Below are 11,552 nucleotides of genomic sequence, written 5' to 3'. Positions count from 1 at the left end.
CTGGTTTGTTAATAGAAACAAACTTGATGTGATTTGAGACCGGATGTTTTATATGGGTTTCTCCGTAAGTGGGTACTTGACGATTATAAGATTTATATGTAGTTCAGCGATGATATCAGCGCTTGACAAGTTAGGTACCTAATTGAAATTACTATGCGGTTCCGAAATGGAGCAAACGCATTGTAAACAACGAGGAGATGGCATGAGAAGATTTAGGGTGGCTACTGCAAACATTGAAGAAGGTACATCTATTTTCTTCACATTAGGTCTGATGTATTCCCCATTTTCCTCTCTGCATATTAACATTATTGAAAATATGTTTACACAGTTAGTTGTTTTTTTTTTCATAGCTAATATGCCCGACCGTTTTATTTTTTTCGAGTTTTTAAATATTATAAGGGTTTGGAGCACAGTGGCGTAGCGAGGGGGGGGGGGGCTAGGGGGGCCATGGCCTCGGGCGGCACATGAGAGGGGGCGGCAAACACGGCATTAAAAATATATAAAATTAAGAATTCAACATTTTTCAAATCGCGACACGAAACGCACCAATGCACCGCGGGAACGAACGGCGCGCTAGGCGTGGGGGCCTACCGAAAAAACGAAATTCGCAAAAGGCGGGGTTATTTCTCTTTTACTCTCACTAAGACGTAATTAGAGTGACAGAGAAAAATGTCCGCAACTGACGACTTTAATTTTCGCGATTATAGCCCAGGGGCGGTCCAACGCTGTCGGAGTGCGGCGTTCGGAGCCACCGCCGAGCTTACACGATTGTCCGCTGGTTATGTGTTATATGACGTCACATCAAATTAAACACAGCACCCTCTGCGCGCCATCTAATTCCGGGTGCCGTCGGCGCCTTCATTTTAAAAAAGTCGGACATAGCCCGACGTACGTGGCGCGCCGCGCGCGTTCGCCTACCGGGTGCTCTCAGCGCCCTCATGCCAAAATAGTCTTGAACTTAATAAGTACTTAATAGTATTTGTCACGACCATGGTAAAAGCATCGGGCGTAGCCTGACGTAGGTATTAGGTGCTTTGGGTGCGCTGCTGCTTAAGGCGCCCTCGCACAAAAATAATGTAAAATGAATGTAAATAATTAATCACGAAATAATAACCCCAAAATGATATAAATAAAAAATAAGTTCAAAAACTTAAACCAGACTACTGAAAATCGAGCTCTAAAACTTATCTAATCTTATCTAATCATTCACTTCTGAACTAATCATTTACTTTTACCTTAAAGCTTATGACGACCGTAGCATACCACGGCTGTCCTTTAAATATGTTTGTGAATATTGAATATACACCGTGGGAATGAGTAACCTGACAGATTTTAAAGGTGTATTCTTGGCCGCATTTAGGGACTAAAATCTCATACAAAGTTTTCTAAAATCAGTCTTGTTATACAGATAATGGCAATTGTTGTGAAAATCTGGGGGCAATCACCCCCAACCCTTTAAATTTGGGGGATGGATCATGGAAGATTGTCATAAGCAACTTACATAAAGTTCGGGCTTGTAGAGTTAGAAGCTTGGCTCTACAAGAGATCTGATAACTTTTTGACAGTGCGAGCCTTATTGTTTTGTCTTGGCAACATTTTATATGAAAATGTTTTTGATGGGATATGTTTTTGTATTAGGTAATAAAATAGCTCAGTAAAAAACGCCTTTATGGCTGCGACGCTGGTACTAGGTGACTTGGTTCAGACATAGATACCTACTGACAGACATTAAAGTTTTAAAGGAAAATCGCAAATAAAAATAAATGACATGTCGTATGCACAAAACATATACCCACACTTTTTTTGCCAAATTTAACCAAAAGTCATTCAACATTTTTTGCTCCTTACGACCTCGGGAATGCGAGGTTAAATCTGTCGGGTTATTTGTTCCCACATTGTATACAAAATTTAGTAGGTAGGTGTTTTGTTGTATTTCTTTATCTAAAACAGTGGTGGGCTAAGTACGGCCGTGTGATTATTTCAGATGAGATTTTTTTTGATAATTTTTTGAGCCCGATTTTCAGTAGTCAAGTATTAGTTTTTGAACTTATTTTTTGTATTTTACCATTTTTACGGAACTTTTTCTTATCTATTAACTAATGTTGATCATAAACAGGGCGGCAAATTTCTGATGGGCCCCGGGCGGCAAGAGCACACGCTACGCCCCTGTTGGAGCATTTAAAAATTTGTATGAAACCTGTTTTTCGCTCTTAACTTTTGAAATAATAAAAAAAAAACTATTACTTACATAAAATTATGTAAAAATATTTTCCATAAAGTCAATATCCAGGGAGGGAAATGAGGACTACGTTTGTATGGAGAATCGATCGTCCTCTTTCCTCTTAAGGTATTAAGGTTTGCTTATATCATTGTCATCGTATTCGCTATTAGAATTCCTCACTTTTTTCTTCGTCCACAAGGATTTTCAAAACAACAGATCGCGTGTTCCCCTTACCTAACCGGAACAACAAGGAGATCATCCTACCAGATCGTAGGGAACCGTTAGATAATTGCTCCAACTTTGGCTGTTATAAAATGTTATACGACATCGTGTGACAGGGATAGGGATACCATGATAGTATTGATAGTAATTTATTATGTTGTCCCTGTCACACGATGTTATACATTTTAGAACAGCCAAAGTGGGAGCAGCATAAGATAAGAAACCAACAAATAAAAAAACAATCTCGAAAGGTACACACATGAAAGTATAAACCAAACAGGGTTAACGGTTTTCTGTAAGGGTGTTTATTAAACACCCTTACAACTGTTTAATTATTATTTATAAATTATTTTTACCTACTCGTAGAATAATCTTTGTTGAGAATATTTTTCAAATAAACTTCTTTTCGGAAGGCGGTTGCGTAATTATGTACTTGTTCAATGTTTAACTATTTGGCGTACATCTCAAAGTTTTAAGGTAGGTCTAAAAACGTTGAAGGTATTGGCTGATGTTGTGTTTGTTTAGCGATGTGGAGCAGCCAGCGTTTTCGGGCCAGTCACAAACCTGAAAAAAAAATGGAATTCAGTAAATATTAGACGATCTCCATATTGTAAATTACTAAAAATACGTTTTCACTCACTTCATCACATTAATCTTGTACTCTGCTGTGGCGGTGATATGGATATATAGATGAAGAGATCCCTTAAAGGGATAAGTTAGCCTTTGTACATTCTGTTTTATTGTCTCTTAACCCGTCTTATGTAAATAGTGTGTGTTTACATACATACATACAATGAAGAGATATTAGACAGCTTACCTAGCCTTGTACAGTCAGCATCAAAAGTAGCGGATGAAACAACACGCCAAAAGTATCTGATATTCCGGATAACTTTTCCAAACATAAGTAGATAAATTTCTACAATTCGCGTTTTAAAGTTTATCTTTTACAGTCTTAGGTGTTCTATGTTAAAGATATCACTTTTTGTTAAGCTGTTACAGAATGGTAGATACTTGTACAATACAATTTACCTACACTATGTTTCAATGGAATTTAAACCTGCCTTAAAACATAAAAAGTATCATTTGTCTTGTAAATTTCAGAACTAATAAAATTCAACCCATCTAAAAATATTAACTAGGTTCAAACTTTTTTTTAGCAAACAATTTGTTTGGTTGGCGGCACGAAGCAAGACATGAATGCATGTAGTCAGAAGTTGATATCTAATTTTATAACAATAAACATTCGTACTCGGAACAACATGTAGGACATTCTTACATAACAAAAATATATTTTTTTCTCAATAGAAGAGCCTAAAAATATATTTGAAATTACCAATGCAAATCTTCTAAAACTATTAATATCAGATGGGATAATCGTATTCATTAACCTTATTGAATATAGTAAAATGGTTTAATAGCTTACCTGAAGTTCTCTATTGAAGTATAGGGTGGGCGCGCATTGCCTCAGGACTAGTTCTCCCCACACACAGTAGTAGAACCCGTTGCAGTCTCCCTCCACAGGTAGTAGCCAGTGGACGTGGGGGTCCACGGGGCAACCATTTTCGAGGAACCCAGGCGCGGGTGTTGCGGGTTCTTCCGTCGTGGGTTCCACGGTGGTAGGTTCCTCAGTTGTAGGTTCTGGGGTGGTGGGCTCATCAGTTATAGGTTCTGATGTGGTAGACTCGGCGGTTGTAGGTTCAGCAGTCGTAGGTTCTGCGGTAGTAGGTTCAGCGGTAGTAGGTTCTGCGGTGGTAGTTTCTTCAGTAGTAGGTTCTGCGGTAGTAGGTTCTGCGGTAGTAGGTTCAGCGGTAGTAGGTTCTGCGGTGGTAGTTTCTTCAGTAGTAGGTTCTGCAGTGGTAGGTTCAGCGGTAGTAGGTTCGGCGGTGGTAGGTTGTGCGGTAGTAGGTTCTGCGGTGGTAGGCTCAGTTGTGGTAGGTTCTTCGGTGGTAGGTTCAGCAGTTGTAGGTTCTTCGGTGGTAGGTTGAGCAGTGGTGAGCTCAGGGGTGGTACGCTCCGTTTCTGGCTCAGCCGTAGTCGTAGGTTCTTGTCCAGGAATGTTTCTTTCACCGCATTCCACTTCCGAGGGCCAGTCGCACTCCCAGGTATGAATGTTGAAAAAAAGGTCACCCCAGCAAGTCATTTCAACGGGTTCGCCAAATCTGCACATGTAGAACTTGTTGCAATCATCATGGACCAGCAGTTTGTCCTGGGTCCAGTCTGATGGACACGAATCGTCGGCCGCTACAGCAACCACGGCTACTAATAATGCTGCTACGACACCTAAAAACAGATAAAAATGATTAAATTACTTAAGAATATAATATAGGTAGTTTGTAAATAATTAAAGCCCCATAATTGACCCTTAGCGCATGCCTATTAAAATTTGTGAGTGAAATGTATGATTTGAAATTATGGATGAAAATATATGTTATATGTTATGGTGCATAATGTCAATTCCTTCTGACTCATCACTACAAAACAGTCAATCGTGATTTAAAATATGTGAATTGCAGTCTAGCAAAGTAAAATAGAATGATATATCTAATTAAGTAAAACGCAAAAAGAAATTAGATCAATTTACCCTTCATAATTTGTTCGCTGGTTTCAAGTGTTAACAGAAACAAACTTCGCGTATTACGTGTCAAGTTATTTTATACCTTTCCGCGTTAGTAGGTATTTAGCGATTATAGGTAATTCAGCAAGTGATATCAGAGCGTAAGAAGGTAGCTAATCCACTGCTATGCGGTACCAAAATTGTGATGATTTACTTATTCATTACATTTAAAAACACACGGATTTTATACACATTTAAAAGGCTTTAATAAGTAGTGTGATTGAACGTAACTTACACTACGAGTACACCAAAAAGAAAAAAAAAAGTTCTATGGCAGATATGACTAATAAAATTGAATGAACCTGCACGGCGGGTTCTCGGTTCGTAGTCGCTTTTCTCTACAATGTGGGAAAACTCTGGGATCGGCTACGAGGGTGGCGTTACGAAAACGTTGACAGTGAATTCGTCAAAATGCGAGAATACGGTAAACAATCACTTTTCTAATGGCTGTTATGAAGAGTGGTTCTATTCGTGGGCCTTTGAGGCACAAAAAAAAATTCTACGTTCGGTTTGTCAAATTACAAACGAAACCTGCTAACCGAATTTCATTAGGCTTGACATACTGACATTAATCTTGCTTGTATATGTATGAAGTAGCGGTGTATGTAAAACGAATACTGTCCAATTTTCTGTTATCAACAGAGCTCGTCGTTGTGGTTATGGTTTTTATTATTAAAAGTATTTTCGGCGTGGCCCCTAAAATTTGTAACAAATTACCAGACAATATATCGAAATTAGATGACATTGGACTATTAAAAAGATCCTATTTACATTTTTGGTTAGAAAAGCGTATTATTCAATTGGAGAATACCTGTCTGATTTAGAATATTAATTTATATGTATGATATAGGAAAAAATTTAAATAAGGTATATTGTATTTTTAAAGATTCAGTTTGTAAATAATATGCATGAACTATCTGGACCTTAATATTTGTATGCCTGATGGCTAAACATCTCTCCTCCCTCCCTCCATCCCTCTTTATACAATTGTATGATCTGTGTTTACAAATAAATATACGATCTTTGATTTATTTACTGTATCATTTGCGAAAACAGTATTATATTTTGGTTACCAATTCTTAAGTAAAAATCCACCGAGGCATGCTTGAAGCTACCTAGAATGGAGCTAAACTAAGTAAAAACTAGTTAGAAAGTTAATAAAATTATAAACCTAAAACCAAATGAATCAAAAACAATAAATGATTTTGTGAACCCCATAGCCACATTTATTTGACATATAGAAGAATGTAAATTAATTATTGATAACCACATTTCCTAGTCACAAATGCGATTACAAACAAATCAGTCTTTGTAAGTGATCAATTGATAACAAAAACATATTTATTTCAAGTTAAGAATACTAAGATTTTTTTTCAGTCCTTCCCTTGTAATCATATTTTTATTCTGTAAACAGATTATCAAAGAATCTTTGTAACTTTGGACTTAAATATTTATTGTATTCGGTCAAGAAACTTGCGCCCGATTCAAATTTTATGATACGTTAAAAATGCCCTAAATATACCTAAGATATGGATTAGGTAGGTATGACAGTGTCAAAAGTGACGCTTTTGTTTAAAGAAACGTCAGTTTACTCAACATTTATTCAGATACCATAATTTTATACCCGCAACGCAGGCTTCGTCACTCGAACACAAACTGATAATCAGCTACAGGCTTCGTCAACTTACTCTAAAATAATAAATTTAAAAAACCCTACAAAAAAAAAACACCCTCTAACGCACCGCCAGCAGGCAGTGTGCCCAGCAGGCTGGCCGCATTTTAGGATATGTCAGTGTCTGTTTTGACCCTGACATATCTTATCCATATCGTATCTTTAGAAAATTTTAGACGTATCTTAAAGTTTGAATCGGCCCGATTGTTAAAAGTGACGTTTTTGGTTGAAGAAATGAAAACGCTACGCTGCCTGTGGTGTTGATAACTCGCTCACGTAAAAGCACACATTGATGTGTATTATGTAATTAAGAATCCTTTATTCGATGGAAATTAATGTTCTTGATCGCCTAACGGACTTTGTTAAAGATAGTCGAGTTAAGTATGGTTTGTAATGATTCGCTTTTATAAGTAAGGGAATTGAAGAGTCCGTAGCAAGCTCGTCCGAGTTACACCTTCCCATAAACATGGAGTTTCGTTCTCATTTCAAAAGTACGTGTTGAATTGTAACGAAACTTTTCACATACAATGTTATGAATGAATTACCTATATCTATGCATGTAATTATTCTAAATAGCTCCAGCTTAAAAAACAAAAGAAATAGGACAAAAGCAAGTTTTGTATGAAAAATTTAAATTAGCTGTATTTTTTTAACTATGGTATCTGAAGCTACATTAACTAATTACAGGCATAGATATATATCGTATTCTATTGTAAGTACAAAGTTTCAGAGCAATCTAGCTAGTCGTTTTAAAATTAGAGCGTAATTACGTTTGTATTTTTTTTATACCACGACGGTGGCAAACAAGCATACGGCCCGCCTGATGGTAAGCAGTCACCGCAGCCTATGGACGCCTGCAACTCCAGAGGTGTTACATGCGCGTTGCCGACCCTGCTGCGGCCGTAGCTTACACGGCGTAGCAAACATAGCTACGCGTTTAATATTAAACTGCATTTTTTCGAAGATATTTAAATTTTTCGCCTTATTACGAGTATAAAGGATTAACATGACATTAGAATTCAGATGTCAGTGTACGCTCGAATTGGCCTGTAAGGTGCAAAAGTGTAACATTCACATTGACTGTTCATGACCCATCAAATGGTTTCTAAATTGTGTAGCGGAACTCTAAGACCTCTAGCAAATAAGTCATGAAATCACAGTAGCAATCGCGGAATATACACGCCAACACACGATTAGTAAGTAGTAAAATGATGAAGTATCCCCTTATCAGCATGATAATCCGGGATTTAACAACAAACCAGTGTTATCAGTAAATCAGTACAGCGTAGATAGCTACGTACTGCTCAATATACAAATTGGATTAAATGTTGTATCTATAGGTACGCATTGTTTCAACTACAAGCAGATTTGTTTTGTTTTTGTAAGTTGCCTCTACCCGCGACTTCGTATATATCGGTAAATTGGCCTATCCCTCTCCCTTAGGGCAATGTACTAAATAGAAATAACCCTTATTGCACCCACTAAGGGGATGAATTCCGGGATGAAATTAACGCTTTATGTTTTTAGGTCATAAATATTATAAAACACCTGCGTTATTCGTGTAATCCACGATAACGCGCAAATTTGTCAAATCTAACCTTTAATACCATGACATACAAATCATACAATAAGTCAAGGCACACGTCGTCGTGAATGACACGATCTATAAGCCTTATCTAACGCCCCACTCCAAATATCTAGACATAAATATTTTCACATTTGTTGCACCATTTTAATATCCATTACTTTGGAAATTTTCTGAAAGTCGTATTAGGGCCCAAATCTACGTATGATAGGACTCATAAAAAGTTATTGACAAAAATGACATAATGACCTACACGCTTGGATCGCTGACTGTACTTTTCTTTCCATAGGCAACTAGTGCTGATCGAGACAATTCTAAAAACCCCAAACACAATTAGGTTGTGTTGTTTTATCATTATCACAGAGTTTTTGTTGTTCTATCAGATCAGCTTGATGGTACAATAATATTACATTGTCACCCGACTTACATATGTATGCAAATTTTCAGTTTCATTGGAAGTCAGGAAGTGGGTTAATTTTAACTTGCAAGATTTGACCCGTACACACGTACATTGTGAGTTAAATAAAAGCTTGAAAAATTACCATATCGTTGATCCTATTGACTGACAATTCTTAAACTTTGATAGTAGTATAGAAGCGCCGGTTCTGCCCCATGGTTTCACGCCCCCCCCTTTAGCTCCGCCCCTCGCCCACCAGGTGTCCCACCCCTGATCCCAGTCTTCCCGACCTAAAAAAAAAAAAAAAAAAAAAAAAAAAAAAAAAAAAAAAAAAAAAAAAAAAAAAAAAAAAAACAAATAGGGCCCCATTTGGATCGATTGCGATAGGTCCCGACAGTGCCCGGAGTCTCCTTCTATCACTTCTGCACTCCGCTACATAAACAATACACGCTCGTCGACTCTACCATAAAACCCTCGCCGGCCCTTTCTATTGTCTCTATTGTTACCACGACTCGGCGACATGCTATTGTTACTGCCTGTGGTCTCACTCCGATCTTATTTATTCTGTACGTGTTTTGCAACAATTAATTAATTTAATAATTATTACATATTTACTTACTCCATATCTACTTAGGAATAAGTATTTTACCTGACCTATTTATATTACATAGGTTTTTTTTTATATGAACACCTATTACGTTACGATTTTGCATGTCGCCTCCTTCAAACTGTACAGCTCTTTGAGAAAACAATATTGGTTGCAACGCCTATTTATATATAATTACATATTTACTTCCTCCTTATGTACTTAACATTAGGTATTTTTTTTATATGGGCCCTTAACGTGCCACGATTTGCATGCTGTCTCTTTCAAACCTGTATTGTTTGCAACGCCCATTTATTTATATACAATTACATACTTACTTACTCTGTATGTACTTACGACTAGGTATCATACCTATACTATTTTTATTCAATTGGGTTTTTTTATATAGCCACCTCTGTTACGTTGCGAGAACAATATTGGTTGCAACGCCTGTTTATATATAATTACATATTTACTTCCTTTTCTTATGTACTTAAGATTAGGTATTTCTTTTATATAGGCCCTTAACGTGCCACGATTTTCATGCTGTCTCTTTCAAACCTGTATTGTTTGCAACGCCCATTTATTTATATACAATTACATACTTACTTACTCTGTATGTACTTACGACTAGGTATCATACCTATACTATTTTTATTCAATAGGGTTTTTTATATAGCCACCTCTGTTACGTTAGGATTTGCACTCGCACGTTGCTGTCTCTTTCAAACCTTTTAAGAAATCAATAATGTGTATTTACGATAGGAATTATACCTAAACTATTGTATATATACATAATGGTGATGATTTCATACCAAATATTTTACATATTTACCTATATGTTAGCAGTTTTTGTCTTAAATTTTATTGATTCCAGATTATTATTGATCGAGACATTTGTGTTGTCTTGATTTTTTATCCACTCGTAAATAAGTTTGGTATATGTGAGAAATTGACTGCTAATTATTGATAGACAGTTAACATGGCCGTCTTTAGGTCAGGTTTCAACTTGTAGGTATATGTAAACAAAGTTTCCGTTATTTAGTGCTATAATTTATTGCATTCCTGTTTATACCAGTTAGATAGATGGGGTAGTGACTTTCAAAATCCTGTTAAAACGTGTCTCTTCCTAGGTGGTCCTCTGTTCCCACTAGCGTGCCTGAGGTTTTTTTTAAACACAAATTCATATAAAAAGGCCGCTGCTGAGGGTGAATTATATAGTATCTTTAGACCACCAGTTCAGTTTCATTCTGTTCAAGCAGTTACTATGGATAACTTAAACAGTGATATATACGATTCGCAACTAAATAAAGTGTGTGAAGATGTCGAGGAAGATCAAGCTTTATACGATGCCGGTGAACTATTCAGCCAGTTGCAACGTAAAACGTGAGTATTATTTTTTATTTTATTTACAACTACTTGGTATCGTCCATCGTACTTGCAAGAACTTGTCATATTTTTTTATTTTGTTTCTGTCGCGTTTCGCTAAACTTGTTAAAACATGAATTTATTGTGTTGCTGAGTGGGAGTAGGAGCTTAATATATAAGCAGCCCGACCACCCATTCCCAGCCATTCTACACCATTATCCATTTAAGTGTCAACTGTCAAGGTTATATTGGTGTGTGATACAGTTCTTATAATGGCATTCCAATTTTATCCTCGGTCGGGATTTACTTCAGATGAGATAGCGTGTTTTAATAAAGTTGTTATACTTCAAAAATTCCACAGATTTATAAGATTATGGTATATTGAAGGGGTTTTACCTAATTCATTTATTGAAGACTGGGATATAATACCTTATTATACACCTTGTAATGGTCATATGGAATCTTATCAGGATGTCTCATTTACATCTAACCCTGATGAAATAGATGGGGTTCTACCAATGCAAGCATATTGTTTGCATTGTAAAAAAGAATCTAGTTAGTATATTTTATAATGGTAATTGTGTGAATACTAATTTAATGATGTGTTAAATGAGTAAGTATAATAATTAGTTTTCTTTTTTCCTTTCACAGAACTTCACAAGTCGGAACCGGTATAAAAAGAAGACTTACGGTGGATCCAGGTATCGATATCCCATACAAGAAAAACCGTCAATCAACTAGTCGTGATCCATCCTCCTATGCACCACCTGAAGCATCTGATACGGATTTAAATGCAATTAACAGCGATAAAACCGGTACGAAAAAAAGAACTGCAGCGGATCCGGTTAAAGATAGATCTTACAAGAAAAACTGCCCGTCAACCAGTC

At 36.7% G+C, this 11,552-nt stretch overlaps 1 protein-coding gene across 1 annotated transcript; it reads right to left on the bottom strand.

Annotated features, from left to right (window-relative positions):
* Positions 1 to 2,725: 2,725 nt before the first annotated feature.
* On the bottom strand, positions 2,726 to 5,046 carry LOC133527238 (salivary glue protein Sgs-3-like). Its single transcript, XM_061864151.1, has 3 exons — positions 5,025 to 5,046; positions 3,867 to 4,723; positions 2,726 to 3,007 (listed from the first exon to the last, which is right to left on the bottom strand). Exons 1-3 carry the CDS (start codon positions 5,029 to 5,031, stop codon positions 2,927 to 2,929), a joined length of 945 nt encoding a protein of 314 aa, XP_061720135.1. The 5' UTR covers positions 5,032 to 5,046; the 3' UTR covers positions 2,726 to 2,926.
* Between the last annotated feature and the right edge of the window lie 6,506 nt (positions 5,047 to 11,552).

Source organism: Cydia pomonella, chromosome 17 (genome assembly GCF_033807575.1).
Source record: "Cydia pomonella isolate Wapato2018A chromosome 17, ilCydPomo1, whole genome shotgun sequence".
Taxonomy (NCBI): domain Eukaryota; kingdom Metazoa; phylum Arthropoda; class Insecta; order Lepidoptera; family Tortricidae; genus Cydia; species Cydia pomonella.
Note: the sequence above shows the minus strand (reverse complement) of the source record. Positions and strands in the feature narration are given on the sequence as shown.